At 30.0% G+C, this 20,608-nt stretch overlaps 2 protein-coding genes across 2 annotated transcripts; both read right to left on the reverse strand.

The window, feature by feature from the left end:
* On the reverse strand, window positions 2,072-4,913 carry LOC105166560 (thaumatin-like protein). Its single transcript, XM_011085956.2, has 3 exons — window positions 4,718-4,913; window positions 4,134-4,511; window positions 2,072-2,669 (listed from the first exon to the last, which is right to left on the reverse strand). Exons 1-3 carry the CDS (start codon window positions 4,782-4,784, stop codon window positions 2,368-2,370), a joined length of 747 nt encoding a protein of 248 aa, XP_011084258.1. The 5' UTR covers window positions 4,785-4,913; the 3' UTR covers window positions 2,072-2,367.
* Window positions 14,259-14,953, reverse strand: LOC105166570 (calcium-binding allergen Ole e 8-like). The gene has a single exon (XM_011085968.2). The coding sequence runs from the start codon at window positions 14,886-14,888 to the stop codon at window positions 14,406-14,408; it is 483 nt and encodes a 160-aa protein (XP_011084270.1). The 5' UTR covers window positions 14,889-14,953; the 3' UTR covers window positions 14,259-14,405.

The raw sequence follows: 20,608 nt of genomic DNA on the forward strand, positions 1-20,608 counted from the left end.
AAATTGTCATTTTTCTATTTTATTGGACTAAAAATTGCATTTTTTTCCCAATTGGATGTTATAATTTTCATGCACCTTCAATGAACAATACATCTCTCTTGTGTACGTTTTTTTGAATATTCTTGAATTTAATGAACTTCACAAAGATAATTTATTTACACCTTCTCTCGCTTTCCCTTTCGTTCTTCATATGCATTCAAGATTAGCTCCAGTGACTCCTTTATAGAGGGGCTTGAAGAGGAGAAGTCGTGGTCCACTTGAATATTTTTTATATTACCTTGTTACAATTTTATTTATCGATATATATATATATATTAAATATTTCTATAATATTATTGATAAAATTATTATTAACTCTTTAATATTTATATTTTTATACATAGACAATAATAAATATTTGTCTTGATTAAGTGGAGCACACGTGGTCGTTTGATTGTCTTGAATTCTTGACTGGAAAACTTGATTTGATTCGTCGGACTATTTTAATTTGACAGTTTACGGCACTTGTTTATGACAAAATACATATTATAATATTAATTAAATTAATTATTTACATTTGAAATAAAATTTAACTTTTCACCATATAATTATAAGGTTTACTCACCAACAGAACTAAATCTCTCACAACATATGATCTTGTTTTCCAAAAGGCTGCCACACATTGCTTCATAAAATATGAACCCAAGAATATCTACCCCAGTACCCCTAGCTGCAGCCCACATAAGCCCTACAAATCTTACTATAGCCCAATTCTGCCCAACAATTGATTTTGAAAATCGGGTAAATTACAACGAGCTTGTCTAAAATTGATATGATTACGAGTGCTTATTTATTATTTGAAAAATTATAACTTTTTCTGATTTTTTATGAAATTTTATAATTTTTTATGTAGATCTGAAATTGTCGAGTTTATCCTTCTTGTATTTTTATTTTTTTATAAAAATTAAAAAATTATAAAAAAACACATGTACAAGGTGGATATAAAAAATTAAAAAAAAATTATCCACTTAGCTCATAAAATGAATTCTAATTTTTTTTATAATTTATAATCCACAGGCATTTTAGTTAGTTCACTATAAAAAATTGGATGAAAATCTAACTGATATTAACGAGTTGGACTAATTGTTAGACCGCCGCTAAAATTAGGGGGTTTTCATAATTTTTCAAATAACGAAAAGGTGTTTATAATTATACCAAATCTCATTGTAACTCGTTCTAATTTACCCTTTTGAAGGATAAATCACAATGGCGCCTCTAAGTTTGTCATAATTATAATACTCCATCATTTTTTAAAAAATTAGATATACTCCTCTGTGATTAACAACCACAAATACCTTCTCAGATAGTCCATTGTAGGGAGTATTTGTCCAATGTTCGTCAATCTCATTAAAATATTTGTAAGTTTTTAAAACATGGGAGGATATTTGTAATTATAAAAACTTTAGGGAGCTATTATAATATACTGAAATTTTAATTTTAAAAGAATAATTATGACGTTTGAATTTATAAAAATTAACAGTCATGGCACATTGTTTCTATGTTCACATAATAATAGTCTTTCATAATTTAAAATATATCATAAATAAGAAATAACATACATAAACCAATAGATCATATTTCATTAAAAAAATATAATTAATTAATTTAAAAATATTATCGACACAATAAAAAAGAACTAATATCGCACAGACCGTCATCTATGAGTCAAAAAAAGTCTTTCGTTTTTTACATTAGTATAAATAAATTTTTGTAGCTAATTTCCAAAACAGATCTAATTATTAAAGTTAATAAAAAAAAATTAAAAACTACTTAATAGATATAATACATAATTAGATAAAACATGATTACATTAAGATTGTTACAACTTGCAACTTTTCTCAAAACGAAGTTTGTTGAAAAAAGGCTAAACTAAACAACCAAAAAAAAGTGTATTAATAGTTGAACACATATTTGAACTACTTAATTAGGACCAAAACTAAGTACCTTGTTTTATTCCATTTAACATATACAATCATGTATATATTAAATGGAGTTGAAGATAAAATAGAATTTTGAATACAAAAAATCGATATGCACAACCAGAAAGCAAAATGTAAAAGGAAATAGCAGTGAATCCAGAAAGGAAACTAACCTAAATCCAAGTCCAAGAACACAACCAAAACATCATAATACCATGTCAGTTTACTACGACAGCTGAGTCCTCTTTCTTTTAGACTAAACCATGGAACAGATCCACTCACCAACATGGCAAGAACACTAACCAGATCTCACTGTCCACCTCCACCAATTAAGATACACTATATGACTATACCAGCTAACTAATTGAGATAACGAATAAGATCCCATAAGAGAAAAGGAGCAAATGCGCTAACGGTGAGGGCAGAAGGTGAGCAAGTAGCTGCCGCCAGTGCAAGTGGCGATGCTGGTCGGATCGTCATATGCGTACGAGTAAGCCTTGGGGCAGGCAGCTTTGAAAATCCTGGAATATGCTGTGGGCTTGCACGACTGCGGGTTGCCGAAGCTCCCAGTACAGCAGTATCTGGGGGAGTTGAACGCAAAGCACGCGCTCTTGCACGCCACCACGCTCTTCTTGTCATGAGATCGGACTTGAAGCCCTACCGGGCACATCATGTTCAGGTCACTAACGCACCCGGCGTAGCTGCACTTCCCTGCAATGTAAAATGCATTTATGCATATGAATCAAAGGCTTCTTTGAACACATTAACAAATAAACAACGTGGTTCAGAACATTAACACAATCCTCATTTGTCCCCAGGAACTGCGAATGGTGTAAAGGAGAAAAGGAACATGGAAAAATCAACTTTAATGGGTGGAGAGAATAAATATCTAGAAAAGGAAAAAAACCAGTATAAATGCAATCTTGAAAAGAAGTGATGATTAAAGGGCAGAGCTATCAGATACAGAGAAAGTTAAACTCTAAATCAAACAACACCAAGATGTGTGATGTCGAAGACATTTAATCAATTTTTCCAGTTAACTGTTGCCATTTCTCTATATTTTCCAAAATTTTTGAAGAAAGAATTATATTACAATGTTGAGCAAATAAGTGGTGTTTGATTTTTCCTTTATCTCTGTATTTTCCATCACTAGGTGACAAATATATTCTAAAAGGTCCTTTCACTTTCAGGCCGATAAAACAATTAGATCAATCATAGCATTTATTAATGCTACACAGTCGTACTCACTACAGCTTGAAGTAATCAATAAAGGGATCTACAGATGCAATACAAAGAACAACAAGATCTTGACAAAATGAGATGATTTCACATATTCCTCATCAATTGCAGCTGAACTAATACTCCAATAACAACAGGGGTATAAACATATGAAGAACTATGTCATTGCCTCGTGCTCACAGATAAGGATCCAGTCACTTAAAACTTCACTACCAATAAAAAAGTTGAATTATTCCCTATGTTGTAAATCACAAAGGCTTAAGAACTTTGTAAATCGACGCTGTCAGCCACCGTCAAACAGACCAATATGATTAAGCTTTAACCACATTTAGCCGACATTAACCTTTGTTTTAGCTATGGCCAAAGTATTCGCCATGGTTCTTAAGTATGGCAAAGATATTTGCAGTGTCCTTAATTGTAACTAATATTTTGGCCTTACACAAACGTGGTTAGTTATGGTTTTTCACTTTTAACCATGGTAAAAAGCTACAACTATATATCATATTTCTTTTAATGTACTTAAGATTTGAAATAAATCAAAAAAGAACAAAGTTATACAGTGTGGTGCCTTCAAGAACCCTCACAGTAAGAACTTTTTGGCTGGAAAAAAGCATTGAAAATCAAGTTCCATTGTCACACTGTCCTTCTTAATAGATCAGTATCACTTTCAAATACATTTTTAGAATTAATCGAGTACCCCGACGATTTATACACAAATGGGATCTACATAACCATAAAATATATCTCCAAAAATCAAATCTTTAAACAAATTTTCTCTTATATTCTTAAGCTGACTTTCCTAAATATATCTTCTCTAATTTTTCCCCACTGAAAGTGAAGATCCAACCAGCCCACAAACAGTAGAAGTGAAATTTAGACACGTAGTGATACTTGGAGCAGAGCAATCAAGAAAAGAGCATAGAGTTATATATATACCTTTGCCGCGGAAGGGTGTGATGGAAATGGCGAGATTGTAGCCGTCCACCAGGCTGACATCGTAGAAATCCTGATCATTACCAAGGGTAATCTCAGCAAGAGTGGCCGGAGGGGGCCCACCAATCCCATTACAGAAGAGGGCCCCGCCACAATCACCGGTGGCGCATCGGCCGCGGCCCTCGGCGTTAAATGAGCAGCCGTGGCGGCCCCACACGCGTCCCGACCACCCAGCCGGGAGTTGGACAGTGTAGGACTTGTTTGGCGGTAGCTTGAACCCTCCCCTAGCGAGAACCGGCTTCCCAGCGCTGGGTTGGATGCCTGGCCAAACAGGGTGGCTGCATTTGTTGTACAGCGTCATTGTTGTACCTGAGACCTCCACTGCCAACAACAACGAAAACCCATAAAAAAGATTACATTTTTAACGACTAAAAAAAGAATAAAAACACATCTTCACGTTCTGAGTCTTTTCATCCACAGTTTACAAAGAACTGACAATGTGAAAATGGGAAGACAAGAGAACACGCAATCAAGAAAGAAAATGAGAATGTAGTGAAATCATATGTGTGTTTGGTAGAAAAGTGTACCTGAAATGTGGAGGATGAGGATGGCGAGAAACAGGAAAGAGAGGAGAGGTCTGAGCATTACTTCCATGGCTGAGGCTGGAGAGAGCTACGAGAAGGAAGAAGATGCCTCAGGCTCCTCAGTGGAGAACAGAGAGGCAGCAGCACTTGTGTGGCAAAGAAAAGAGCTGTTTAATTTGTTCACTTCCATCGAGGGATTTGTGGGATGGGGTTTTATAGGCAAAAAAGGAAGAAAAAGGGTTACCTATTTTTGCTGTTGAGTTGTGATAATTCAATTTAAGTGTTTATTATTTTTTTAATAAATAAATTATCAGTAATTCTTTTAAAATTTATCATAATTTCAAATATCTTTTATCTTTTAAAACATTACAAACATTATATAATAAAAAATATCTATAACTATCAAAAACGAGAAAATATTTGTAATAATAACATACCTATAAAGAGTCAAATGTAATTTACCCTTTCATGATTAAAAAAGGTATTCTTATTCATAATTATTTGAGTTAAAGTTTATTTAAGTTAAGACTTATAATATTCTTTCCTCAGTTTATTAGTATAAACTACATGTTAACATTATTTTATCTTTTGTTAAAAGACTAGTCCACATTTTACTTCTTCTGTGCAATATTTTAATTTTTATTTTTAAACACTGTCATATTTTATTACAACTAAACTTATAATTTCTTTTACAATTTATTCCACCATAAAAGCATGTGTTATTGCAATACACCTTTTTACTATATAACCATCATTTTTTTAAATAAAAATAAAATAAAGTTGGCGCCGCAAATCTATACAAAAGGGTTGCATTTATACTTGTGTATTAATCAGAATTTTTATAATTAATTTATAGTAATTAAAAATTAAATTTATATATATATACACAAAAATTACTTTACAAAATCAAAATAGCGTGTCATGTCAATTGGCAGAGAGTTTGTGCTACAGACTACAGTGGGTGCACAAAGTTGATGGGAGTGGCAAGTGGACCTTTGGAGAGCAGTTGAGGCAATAGCATCTCCCTTCTCTCTACTAATAACACATCTACTTTAATTCCACTATAAATATATAATATATAATTTAATATATAGTTTTTAATTCAAATATTATTTTAGAAATAAATGATTTTAAGATATGAAATTTTAGTTTGAGAATTTTCTTAAAGAGGGTATTTGCGGGACTTATTTGCTTTTTAAAGTATCTTATAAATTATTTGAGTGCGAAAATTGTTCAATAATTTTTTTTTAAAATAAATTTTTAAGATTAAAAAATAAGACGTTAAGAGCTTATAAGCTCCTTTAGATTTTTTTTTTTTAAGTGGTAACAAAACTCCTTCAAATTTGGTCGTATTAGTTACACAGTAGTGTTACTAATATCTTACAAAACGTATACACTTATTTTATTTAAATACTTCAAGAGCTTATTTTTAAAATAAAATCTAATATATATCTTATAATAGGCATACGAGATTATAAAATATTTTAAATAAACCTAACAAAACATACTCAAAATTTAATTTGAGAATTTTTTGAAAGAAAATGAAAAAAAATATATTTTTTGCAATAATAAGTACATAATTATATCAGTATCTCAATAAAATTATATAATACGTAGATTCAATCAATACATTAATATAATAAAAATAATAAAATAAATTTTGTATAATATATAATACATACTCACGTCTAATAGAACTCGAAACCAATGAGTAGTTGTTACTATAAATTTTGCCCGTTGCTTGATTCTGAATGTGCTTTTGGCAAAAGTTGATGATCTCAACGTTACTAGTCTATCACTATGCTTTTCTTCTGAAGCGTAATAATGTTTGAAGTTGGATGAATTGCATTTTAAGCCCCACATAAAAAAGGAGTATTATACTTTTGGCACTACATTTTTTGAAATACAACTTTAAGTCCATAAATTAACCTTTAATTGTATGTTTGGTACCACTATTTTTTATTGTAAGTCAGTGAACTACAGTTCTCCGTGTGCTTGCAAACAAATCTTTTGTTACTTGGCTTTTATGTTGTAGTGTTGGTGTTTCAGTGTTTATATACAAAAAAATTACGTTCATTCCATATATTAGGATCAGTACATTTTTCATCCCATTAATTAATGAATTCTCATGATTAGTTCTATAAATTTTTTTAAAAATATCTCATTTGTAATTCTTTCATCATATTTTATTAATATTTTAATAAAAATTTATATGATAACTTTTCCGATCTTCAAGTGCACGAGACGAAAAATACTACTTACCCAACAACACATGTAGAAGCAAGAATTTGAGGGGGGTGGGAAGATGCATTATAGGAGTAATGGGGAAGTGGTGGGTGTGGGGGTGGGGTTTTGTCAGAAAGCGCAGTTGAGTGCTTTGTCCTCTCCTTCTCCTTCTCCTTCTCCTCACACTAACAAAAGTGTGCAAATACAAAAATTAAAGTTGTAACTGATGGGATTTCACATGTTTGCAGGCCCACAGAATCCCACAGTTTTTACCACTTTTTCTCCTCTTCTTTTTCCTTTTACTCTTTTTCTTGCCATCTTTTTTTGTATAAACATTTACACTCAACCGACACTGCTGCTGCAACTATTTCATGACGAGGAGTAAAGTTTCATATATTATGAATGAGTTTGTTCTTAAAGTTTCGGTAGATTAATACTATCAATTTTGGCTAAATAATATAATATAAAAGTTTAGATTTTGATTACTTTTATTAATATTTGTTGTGGTCTTAACGATTACTAAAATATTTGTTATGATCTTTAATCATAATCAAATTATCGCTATTATTTTAATCTTACTTAATGAAAAATAGTTGATAGCTATTATATAATCGTGGTTAATTATTTTTAATGGTGGGGTCGAGATTAATATATGAAAATAATAGAGCTTATACATAATATTTGAACCAAGATTAAATTTATTAATTTAATAATATTTTTTATTTTTTAGTTTGAGGGGTTATTTGTTCATTTCTTACTTCCTTCCGATCAAACATGATAGGAAGGTGAAAAGCACAATATTCACTTATTATTCATTGACAAATTTTACAATATTGGTCAAGAGACTTAAGAAAATTGTGAGGTCATGGTGTATTTTTAGACATAATCGTGTCTTGATTCATATGTATAAAAGGAAGCTGGTAAATTTTATTTGAAATCAATTATTTTTTAAATTTATCAACGTTTCCATTTATTTAATGTTTGCATAGGAGGTCCAATTTTGGCTGCCCCGGCAAATGGAGGTCTTTGTCTTCGATGATTACTTCATAAAGAAGGTCGACGGTGGCTAGAGCGACTTGAGAACTGCGAAAATTGAGGTAAGTTTTATTATATTATTATTTTTTTTTTGTTTTTTTCATTTTTTTGCTTTTTCAACTAAATATTTGCAAAGCCACATAACATTAATGACAAAACAACACACATAATTTTGAGACGACAAATCGTCACTTTGCGTCCCAAATTTTATTCTCAACCAAACAATTACACCGTTCCAAATCGCATTTTAAATGTCTTTGCAAATGTTAATAACCTTGTTCGTTGAAATGATAATTATTTGCGACGCTTTTGTATTCTGTTGCAACGTACACTGCATCAGATTCCCTTTTCCATCGCTATAGTTCCATCGCTATAGTTCCATCACAACTTTTTGACTGTCGCAAATTTCGTTGCAAAATTTAAATTCTAACAAATTTCTCAAAAAAGTTATGGCAAAATGTGGTCGCTAAAACCCTGTTTTCTTTTGTTTCTTTTTCTTTATAGTTGGTGTTGAATGTCAAGTGTAGACAATTATTTTTGTGTAATGTGTAGGGTTAAACTCATTTTTCCCCATATAATGTAAGGGTAGTATTAGAAATATTCATCTATTATTAAAAACTTTAGATATTCCCCTAAGTTTGAGATTTTTTTTGGGAATACATTGTTCAATTTCTTCTTTATTGAAAAAAAATTCTTTAATGTCGATTTTTTATATGGACAATATAGTATTAAAATTTAGGGTAAATTATAATGACATCCTTTGAAGTTTGGCATAATTATGAATACTTTTTATTGTTTGAAAAATTACCAATATCCCTTGATTTTAACGATTGTTTAACAATTAGCCAAATTCGTTAGGTTTTCATTTATTTTTTTTGTGCTAAATTGACCAAAATGCCTTATGAATTAAAAATTATATTTTTTAATTTTTAATTTTTTTTATTTTCTTATGGACTAAGTAGATACTTTTTTTATAATTTTTAAAAATATTTCATCCTCCCATTTGATTTTTTATAATTTTTTTTAAATAAAGAATACAATAAGGGTAAAGTTGACAATTTCATACTTTCATCCAAGAATTATATAATTTCATCAAACATCAGGGACTATTCGTAATTATGACAAATTTCATGAAAGGTCGTTGTAATATACCCTTAATTTTATAGTATAGATATATCAAGCTAATATTTGAATATGATATTATATAATTAATAGTCCCTATATATAATTAATTGGGTGATATATATATATATATATATATATTACATGTGATCTCCACATGTAATACGTATGTATATAGAGAATATTAGAGGGTTAGATTGATGATCCGACATACATACAATTCTCTACTAAAAATAGTTAATTGACTGACTGACTGACTAATAAATGTCTCAAAGCTCAATTAAATAGATTCTTCATAGGAATTGTTGTCGTTTTTCAGACCTTTCACATACATCTATGATCTATACCACCACCAACAATAAACAATTATTCGCCTCACCTCCTACTATAATTATAATATTCATCTTTACTCAACCCAATTCTCAAATTATAAAAAATTTACGTCTAATTACATCAAACTTCAAGGGAGGAAAGTATTATTATCCCTAAATATACTTATAATTGATTAAACTTTTAGTGACTGTGAACGCAATTGTTATTATTATAATAATAATAATAGACCGACATATATAGATCTAGGAATTAAATTTATGGAGAAGGTAAAAGCAGTGCCTGTGACTATTTATAATATAAATAATGCTGACTAAAAATAATCAAGCTTAATTAATTAAAACCCAAATTCCAAGGCATGTTCGTCATAGACAAGATGAATGATCAATGGTTCATAGTTGTTGGCTTAGAAGGCAAAAGGGTTTCCACTTTAACCAAGAAGACACATAGTCAAACTTTGTGGAAATATGCATAATATTTGGTTTTGTTTTTAATTTATTTTGGAGTGTTTTGTGGAGATAGAGAGAAAAAAATAAAAATAAATAAGTATAAGTTAGAGATAGTGTGTGTGTTTGGATTTATTTTTGGAGATAACATAAAATAAATATGGTATGTTTGATGTTGGGTAGTGGGAAACAAAAAGTACCGTTCATTGTCAAATTATGTCTCTTTTATATATATTTATATGTATATGTATATTTTGTAGACAAAAAATTATTAAAATACTGTTTTAAAATGATGCAAAATACACCTAAAACTGGCAAACTATTTCAGCCCATCTCACAGATGGGCCAAAATTAAAACCAAACATAGTGATGGGTTTTCACTTTTACTTATTAGGGCTAAATTACATTTTCCGTCTCTATATTTTGGGTCAAAATTAATTTTGTCCCGTAAATTTTTTGAGGATGATTTTGATCCATAACTTTTTATGGTTTTGGTCCAATAATTAAAATTGAGTTTAAAAACTTAAGATAAGAAGGAAATAAATGGACCAAAATCGTAATAATTTATAAAAATTAAGAACCAAATTCTATGAATTTGTAAAAGTTATGAACCAAAATCAAAAGTTTAGAAACCAAAATCGATTTAGACCTAGAGGCCAAAAGTGTAATTGACCCCCACTTATTAGTATCCTATGACTATTTTGAGTTCTTTCTTCTCTTTATTAACGGCTACGAACCAATTATAAACCAAGCCTTTTTACCCTTTTTCTCTTTGTTAACGTCACTAGACGAGGATATTATTAAATATTTAAGTAATTAAAATTGTTAAGAAAAATATTAATGATAAAGAATAAGTGATGATTTTAGAATTATCATTTATTGTGTTATAAAATAATTTATAGAAGTTTTTATGTTTATTACATTATCACTTAATATATCTTTTTAGTTATAACTTTAACAGCGTGAATTAATATTTTAGCATTAACATTATATTATATATAGACAAAATCCAACAACAATCATCAAGAAATATCACTTCAAACTGATGGACAATTGAGTGGAAACTTGTCAATTAAACCTAGCTCAATTGGTGAAATTGAAATCTCATGACATGACTCAAAGTCATGGGTTCAAACTCTATAAATGTGTGGAATATTATTATATTTTTATAATAGTTAGAAATAATTACACCTCTCTCTTATGAGGTTTGACAAAATTACACATAGATTCCTTGTGGTTTGAAAAATTACATCTAACACCCTTGAAGTTTGCTTCCGTCTAACAAATAAGTTCCTCCATAAGTCAAAATTAATAGTAAGTGTTGATTTGAATTATTTGATATTAACTATTAGTATACGATTATCATAATTATTAGTATATGTATATTTAATATTGATTTGCTTAAAAAATAATAATTTATGGCTTTTAAGGAAAAAAAAAAAAGAAAAAAAGAGTGAAAACTTTTGTGCTATTTATTTGGATAATAAAATAGATTTTTGAATTGGTAAAAATGTAGCATGTATTAATACATAAAAAATGAAGAGTTGTCTCTAAAAAACTGTACTTGATATAAATGATTAGTGCAATAGAATTCGGGACAACAATCATAACATTATCTCTTACAACACAAAAAATGAAATAAGATTCGGCGTAGGTTTTAGCCGAAAACGGTGACATATATATATATATATATATAGGTTGGGTTGTGTAGGGACACAATTAATACATGCATGGTTTGGACAACATTTGGATTGTAATATATCCTCCCGTGACAATGTTTTTGCCTTACCAAACACCAAATTCCAGCCCTAAGTAACCATTCTTCTTCTTTTTTAGTTTTTATTTTTGAAATAATTCTTGTTCTCTAGAAATCATGATCGATCACATGAGATTTAATTAATATTAAAAGGGTTTGGCTTCAAGAATTCATGACTTTTACCAGGATTTTCAGGTGTATGTGATGATTCATTTGATTTCTTGAGAGGGCGAGTTTGGTGATTATGAGTCAAATTAAGGTTCAATTGTAATTAAGAATATATATTAATTTTGATCCAACTCTTAATTACCATCAATGTTTGAACACCGTAAGAAATACTACTTTCTTACAAAGAATAAATAAAATAAAATAAAAGACAGAGTACGTACTTACTCTATTATATTTAATTGTATCTTTAAAATAAATGAAAACAATTTTGAAAACGACAGTTTGGCTAAATTACAAAGTTGTAATTATATATATTTAAATAGAATTAGAATAGTGGAAGGAGAGGACAAGATGTGCAACACCCTCTTCTCCAATAAAATAAAATTACTAATATTGGATCCTGATGATGCTGACATTCCAATAATTCATACCAACACGGGTTCACAGTGGTGCGTCCAGAAATCAACCACTACAACAAATATATAACTTTTCATTATCACTCTATTCCTAATAAATATTAATTATTATTTTTATTTTTGCAAATGAGACTAAATTATTTATTATTGTTAAAAATTATATTCTAGCATTAATTTATTTGATTATAATTAAAAAAATATTGATTTACTATAATTTTTAAATTGCATTCATTACAACGTAGGGAATAATCGATTTATTTTTATGTATGAATGCAAATATGAGTGTAGTATGTTGTTTCATTGTGTAATTTGATGGATTTCTGATTAATATGGAACTTTAAATTAAAGAATCGAATAATTTACTTGTCAACAATGTGAAAAAGCCCAATATTGAGTGGGCTTTGGCTCATCTGGCTTATGGGTTCAAACAGTTGGGTTGAGAGCCCATGTAACTTTTAAGTTCCTTTGACTGGGCTCAACTCTTTCGGCCTCTTCCATAACTTTGAAGAAAAATTTACCTGTAAGCCTAACTTCCCCCCTGAAACTGTCGGCAACTTTAATGCAAACCATCGACACTAACAAGGGACCTGGGCAATTAAGCGGATTGCAAGAAAACCTTGTGCTACAAATCACCGCTTCCAATGGGGACTGCACCATGTTTGATTTCAACAACGCCAAAGGTTCCTCGCCACCGCCACCGTCACTGCTCCCAAGCCTCAAGATTTTGTGAAACTATTCTTCAGCAGAGTCCCAACAGTTGGCTTAATGAGCGAAATCACAATCCAAAATTACATTTACATGCTTTGACGAACCCTGAAACTGTAGCATTCTCTGACAGCACAGTGGTCGGCGAATGGGCCGAAAAGTATGTGATCTCGGGATCCAATTATCTTTCCAAACACCAATATCCCCACCCTGAACACCTACTGTGTAGCCATTATGCTCCTGCAAGTATACGACGGATTACAACACCCCATCCTTGCCAAAAGAAATCCCACCGTCAACACACAGGATAACAAGGTTTCCTGCTTATCAATAAGCCGTCGTGCTTGCTTTGTAAGAAGAGCAAGATTGAGTTGTGCAGATTACGAACCCCCATTCCCCTTTGGTGTTTCCGAACATACAATTTTGACCAAGATCGTATTATGGTACTAGTCTGTGTATTTCATGGTTTCACACAAGTTTATGAAGATAACTCAAAGATAATTGATTTTTCAAAAGATATATAACAACTCGTTGTATTTACTTATTACATAACCCTTTCTTATCCATTGATTCAGTTAAAAGTTTGATTTTCCTATCCACAGCTTGTGCCCACACTTGGCATAATTCAGAAACTGGAAACTATTAATTCTTGTTGCCATCTCAAAAATAGCAATTTCTATGTTAAAAATATGTTTTCTGGTAATTTTCTACACCGATTGTATGAACAACTATTACACTTTTTTTATTTTAAATCTTGAAAAAGGAATAATTACACCATTTCTCCTGATATTTGGTTTAACTATTCATAAACTTTAAAAAACTATGTCTAATATCCTTTACAATTATTCCATCTAACAAATAAATTCGTCATTAATAAAAATTCAACGAATTTACTAATTAACCAAAAAAATTGAACGAAAATCATTTATTACTAATTTATTCGAATTAAATAAATATTTTTCAACAAAACCACTGTTGTTAACGGTCAAAATATAACTCCCACATGCATGCATTAAAATATGAAGACGTATAAAATTAATTATTAAAAAAATTTAACTTATAATAGATCAATGAAAATTGATCACGAATCAATATAAATTTGCATTCGTATCTTTTATTAATATTAGCAAATTTGATATTTTTATCAATTTTTCTACTAATATAACTAAATAAAAATAAAAATAATTAAATATAAGTTTTCAGATTACATCGGCCTACTTATAATAAGGGAGGTGTAATCATCCCTTGAAAAGTGAAATATACACCTTTTTGTTATATTATGCACAAACTGTAATCATCTATATCCCAACGTAATCTAACTTAGCAATCTAACAACGGAATAAAACATGAATAGACTGAACAATTTCAATTTATTAATTGACGCAGAGAAATTTATCATAAAGTCCAAATCACCACTAATCCCGAACAACAATTGTCCAAAATAAAAAAAGCTGCCCTAATATCATCGATCGAGACGGCATCGTACCTCAGTTCTTGGTCATCATCTTCCTAAACTCATCAAAGCTGACGAATCCGTCGCCGTCGGAATCAACGGACCTGATCATCTCGCTGCAGTCATTCACGGAGCAGCGTTCGCCGAGGCGCGTGAGGATAAGGTGGAGCTCGGTTTTGGAGATCTGGCCGTCGTGGTCCTGGTCGTAGAGATCGAACGCCTCCCTCAGCTCCTTCTCACTGTTTCCTCCTCCGGAGGGGTCGGAATCGGCGCTGCAGAAGACGGCGAACTCCTCGAGGCTGATGAAGCCATCTTTGTCGGTGTCGATCTCTTCCATCATGCGGGCGACTTCGTCGGCGGAGGTTTCGGATCCTAGGGCCTCGATCACTCCCCCGAGCTCATCAGAAGAGATCTTGCCGTCGCCGTTGGCGTCGAATCGGTCGAAAACTCTCTTCACTTCTTCCATGTTCTGGAGGCATAGCGAGGGCATCGAAATTGCGTTTTGGTTAGCTGCCATTGTATGATTTCTTCTCCTTTCCTTGTGTGTGTGTGTGTGTTTCTTTGAGTTCTGTTTTTTCTGTTGAGAGCGATAGAAATTTATATAGGGAAAAAAGCAGCGGCGTAAATGAAAGTGCAAGGAAACCGTGGTTGTGCGTGTGTACATGTACGGTAATTATCGTCATGATATATATTTCTTTAAATATAGTTAATCTTTTTTGTATTTAATTAATCATTATTTTATTTAATTACATTTATTGATAAATTATTAATAATTAATATTAAAAATGAATCTATTAATATTTATTTTTTATTTACTTAAAAAATATAATAAAATATTGAGTATGCATATGCCTACTGCAATCACTAGTACATATAGTTATATTTTATGTCTAAGTAATTAAACGGATTGTATTTTAACATTTCAAATCTTTTTTTTGTCTCTTTTATTACAAACATCCCATATAGATAATACAGACAAACATTTCAAATTGATTGTAGACGAAAAACTTAAGTGGCTAATAAGTCCCAAATTCTTCTTTTCCTATAGAGGTGCATTTTCAGGACAAAACCGTGAAACTCATACGAAGCCAAAGTGGAGACACCGATTGAATTGCAAGTTGCATTAATAAATAATAAAATTATTTATTTAGTTTGAAAGATTCTTTACACGTGACATGCATATATTAAATAGATAAAAATATAATAAGTTTAGAATGAAAACCCAACATGTATCTATATTACAGATCTTATTGTATCTTACTTTATTTAGAGAGTGTTTGCAAAAATTTCTATTTTTAGAGAAGTAATTTTTACAAAAAAAAATTTAAAGTTGCAGTAGAATAAAAAATGAGTAGTGTTTGGAGAAAAAATACTTTTAAAACTAAACTTAATTGATTTAAGGTTGTTTTGTCCCTATGTGTTAAAAGATATTTTTTTTTGCTATTATTTCACTTGTTATTTGTCACTAATAATTATTTTTCCATAAAAAATCATAAATTTTATTTCAATTAGTATTTCATATTTATATTTTTAAAAATATTAAAAAACCACACCACATGAGATCCGGACTTATTTTTTTATGATCATTCGAAAAAAAGATTCATTTCTGGGACTCATTAAGATTCTTTCTTATAAAACTGGAGTTCCTTAAAGCAGACAGCGACAAAGTAGCAACATTTTTTTCTAGCCAAAAGGGGTGGAGTAGCCTAAGCAACTCTACAAGTCGTTCCCGCATATTTATAAGAATATATTTAATTTAATAATGCTCCCACTAAATAATATAATTGTTCATTTATACACAATAATGAACCTACATGATTGTAAAAAATAATTATTTTATTAATTAATTAAATAATAATATATGAATTAAATAATATAATTAAATGATATAGCACATAAAATATAAAAAATATAAAATATTAAATATATGAAAGTGTAAATTTAATTATTATTAACATTTAAATTATTTGAAACTACGATCAACTGTAAATATACAATTTTAAAAATAAATTAAAAATGATAAAGTTGAATTAAGATTATTATAATAGAGTAAAACAAATAAAAAATAAAATTGAATTTATTTTCAAAAAAGCCAAAGCAGCTGAAAGCATCCGTAAGGTGCTTCTAACTTTTGGTTTAAAAGTGTTTTTCTTAACCGTTTAGAAGTAGAAGCTGACATCCCCAAAACTTTCTAAGTGTTTTTAAAGAGTCAAAAGTTGAAAAATATTTTTCTGAAGTGCGCGTAAACATTCTCTTAATATATAAACATTATTTGCACAGTACTTTTAGATAAATTAAATAAGAAACTTTGAACACACACCATATATTTATTAAATTAATGAAATAATAATTAAATTTACAACAGAGATACCAATCTTTTTATTGTTTTCCATCTGATATTACTCATTGCTATGTTCTATTTATTTAAAATCGCATAATTTTATCCTTGAACAAATACATTAAAAAATATAGTTTAAGTAAGTGAAAAATGAGATATTTTGGGCGTGTAGGCCACGTGGAGATGGGTTGTTGGACGCGTGGAGGGCAGTTGAGATGTGGTGTGGAGGAAACTCGGCGTACCAGATTCGTATTCACCGCGTGAGGATGGGGATGGATTGTGATTCGTAATGGGTTTGGGTGGGCTCCACCACCCGCTTATCCCTATCCTAATTTCTTTTGAATGGGAGGACAACCATAGAATCCGAATTTCCAGCACCTATTTGAAAATAGAAAAACAATAAAAAAATAAAAAAAAACAGTAGTTTCGGAAAATAATAATAATACTTTAAAAATACAGGAAAATGTTAAATGCAACAAATAGTCTAAAAATATATAAGAAAAAATTAAATCAACATCGATAAAAAATAAAAAAAACTTATAAAATTAAATTTAACCTCACAAGATGTCAATATAATTTAATTTTTGTGGTAGGATAAATTTTGAATATTTGGACCTCCTTTTGTCAAATAGGCCGGTTGGTGTTGTTGACTTGATTAGCTTATTTGAGGGCACGGTCCAATTTCTTGAACCATCAATACCTCCATCCAACTCCTTATCCTATATCACAATTTCCAGCCCAACTCCATTTTAATTTAAGGGTCTGTGTTCCGACCCCGACTGCAAATGTGTAATTTCTTGTACTATTAGCCTTCTTTAAATTATTATTTTTTTAGACTAAATTTTATATAATTACGATTATTTTTCATTAAATACTTTTAAATTTATTATTTTTGCATTTTATCTGGAATTTGTTTATGCTAATTAATTACAAAACTGTGAATCCAAATATTATAATCGTATTGTTTTCTAAATTCAATTATTCAAAAAATTAAATATCTGACAATCAATTATTTTAATAATATTCCATTATACAAGTATTGGGTTAGTTCTGTTTTCTAAGGTCTAAAATCCATAACTGGTCCCCCAATCTACCCCTACCTAATGAAAATCATCAAAGCTATAACACTGTACTTAATATATAAATGCATAAAGATGAAAAGTTGCAATCATATTTGCGTTGCGTATGAATGCGGCAACAAAGGAAATGGAGATGGGATTCAAATCATTAGTGTTTTTGTCGCATGAAAATTGATAATATTTTTTTACCCTATGTAAAAGTATAAAGTTGCGTGTGTTGGCATTGCCATTCTCATTTCCCACGGGGAAATAGAATACATTTTAATTAATTTTTCTACGATATATATATATATATATATAGTAAATAATCTAGTTAATTTGTTTGAAAATTAATTGAATAATATTTTAGTAAGTGCTAAAATTTCAAAGATTTCGTTGTGTGAGATTATCGAAGAATTAATATGATAAATTAATTAAGAATGATTCAATTGTAATTTTCAGCATTTGACTGCTATTCCTAAGGATCGTCTGAATAATGTGTGATAAGAATAAATTCTTCAAAATAGGTATTCTGTTGCGATAGATCATCCTCACTTGGGCAACACGCTCTCCAAAGAGGTGGTTACTATCTTGTTGCAAGGATTTTTGAGTCTCCATTAGATTCTACCATGTGTTCCATTTGTTAGGAGAGGTATGCTATATGTTCTTTCACCTTTTTGGTTGTGTTGATAGTATTTATGGAAAATAATAATAATGCAGGAGGAAGAGGAAGAAATAAATGCTTATAAATAAATAAATAAATAAAAATTATAGCCACGAAGATATTTTACCCAAGAAAAAGAAAAACTCGTGACAAATTAACAGTTATGCATCAAGAATATATGTAGGGAAGAGCCACCACCCTTGTGGCAGACCAAGCCCGTAGAAGAGCCAAAGAGATCCGATTTAATTTCTAAATATGCTAAGAATTTTCAAGAATTCGAATTGTTATGAAGGAAAGAAATTAAGATAAGGATGTCATTCTAAAAAAGAGAGATCAAAAGTCAAACTTATTCAATCATTACGGCCTAGTAAATTACTGAAGTAGACTTATTCAATAACTCTTGACCGTATAATAAGGAATGTGAAGGATAAATTAGTAGTTTGCCCTTTATCTGTTATAAATAGCATAAATTCATAGTAGTGTAAATAAACTCTCCCCCCATCCCAATTTGTAGGGGATTTATAAAAAGCTTGTATTGAGTCATACCCTATTTTATAAAAGTTAGTCGATCTCGTTTTTTGCGGCGCAAAACATCAAACTGTGCGAGCAAAAATACTTTTGAGTCCAACTTTCGCAGCATGTCTCCCGCTTTGCAAGGATAATGTTGCCGTCTTATTGCAAGGATCCTTATCTCCCTAAAATTTTTATAACTTAAAAAGTTAAAAACTATTGCAAAAATTTGGAATTCTAAATTCTTAAACTTTCAGGAGGTAAAATTTAAAACTTTTTAAAGAAATTACAGATTGACATATGCAGGATTATTCTACAGATTCAAATATTTTGTAGGACAAAAATTTGTTATGTAATTCAGGTGAAGCACCAATCGGACGAAGTCCAACTAAGTACGATTTCTTCCTGACCGTTCAACCGTGGTCTTTTTAAAAAAAATTTCACTAAGTGAGAATTCCATTTTTATTTAGACACTTAATAACTCCTACTAAAAACACATATTTTCGATCCAACGGGAGGTAACCAATTTGGTTCACTACTTTAAATCTAATTTTTTGAACCTCCCAAAGGTCATTAAATTTGTGAACCCTATAGTGATCATTTGTACTTAGTAATCTACAATATTACATTGAATCTGATCTAATGAATTACTGGCAAGCCTACTTTGTCCGACAAAGAGTTTTACCGTCTTTCTCTTTCTAAAAAAGGATTTGCAAGTCGCAAACCTAAGTTGTCTATTTATAAACTCTTTGAATTTACTGATTTAATTTTCATTTCAGATGATGCAACCTTTAGTTTACAAAAATATGGTTAAATGCAATAATTCCCTTGTAAAAATACTAATAAGTGTAAAACCTCCTAAGTAATAATTAAAAAAGGATAGCAAACAATTTTTCGTTTTTTTTAAGAAAAAAAGAAGCAACACGACTTCTTAAAAGTTCAAGAATCACGTCGTTTTTTTTGTTTTTTTACTAATTACAGTGAGTTCTTTTAAAATTTGATATAACCCCTTATTATTTGAAAAATTATTCTCATAATTTTAATGACTGTCTAATACTTAGTCTGATTTGTTAGTTTCTATTAAGTTTTTTTCTATTTTTTTATAGTAAATTGATCAAAATGTTCTTGTGAATTATAAATTATAATTTTATTTATTTTTTAAAAAATAAAAAAACAAGTACAAAGTGGAATTGCTTTTACAAGTTTTCAATTTTTTTTCATCTTCATTGTCCTTTTTAGTTAAATATTCCAAACTTCCACCTGAAAATCATATAATTTCATCAGACATTAAAAAGATACTCATCAATTTTAAAATAATAATAAATATTTATAATTATACATAATTTTAGAAAAATTCACTGTAATTTATTTATTTTTTATTTCTTTTTCCAAGGTAATTTTTTCTGCCCTTTTTCTTAAGCACTATGAAGGTCATTACCCACTATATTGTGATTGGTCTATGAACTTCATTACCAACAAATCAGTCAAATCAACACACATTTTTTCCGGAAGGATTGGTGGTGAGGAATAATTAATTATTCATTCTTACTTTACATCAAGCTATTTTAATCTAAATGACGTTGGCCAATGATAACCTGACAGTATGGTGACAAAGCAATTCTAGTAATAACAACACAAGTTAATTTAATCATAAAATTTACTAAGTT

Source organism: Sesamum indicum, linkage group LG1 (assembly GCF_000512975.1).
Source record: "Sesamum indicum cultivar Zhongzhi No. 13 linkage group LG1, S_indicum_v1.0, whole genome shotgun sequence".
Classification (NCBI taxonomy): domain Eukaryota; kingdom Viridiplantae; phylum Streptophyta; class Magnoliopsida; order Lamiales; family Pedaliaceae; genus Sesamum; species Sesamum indicum.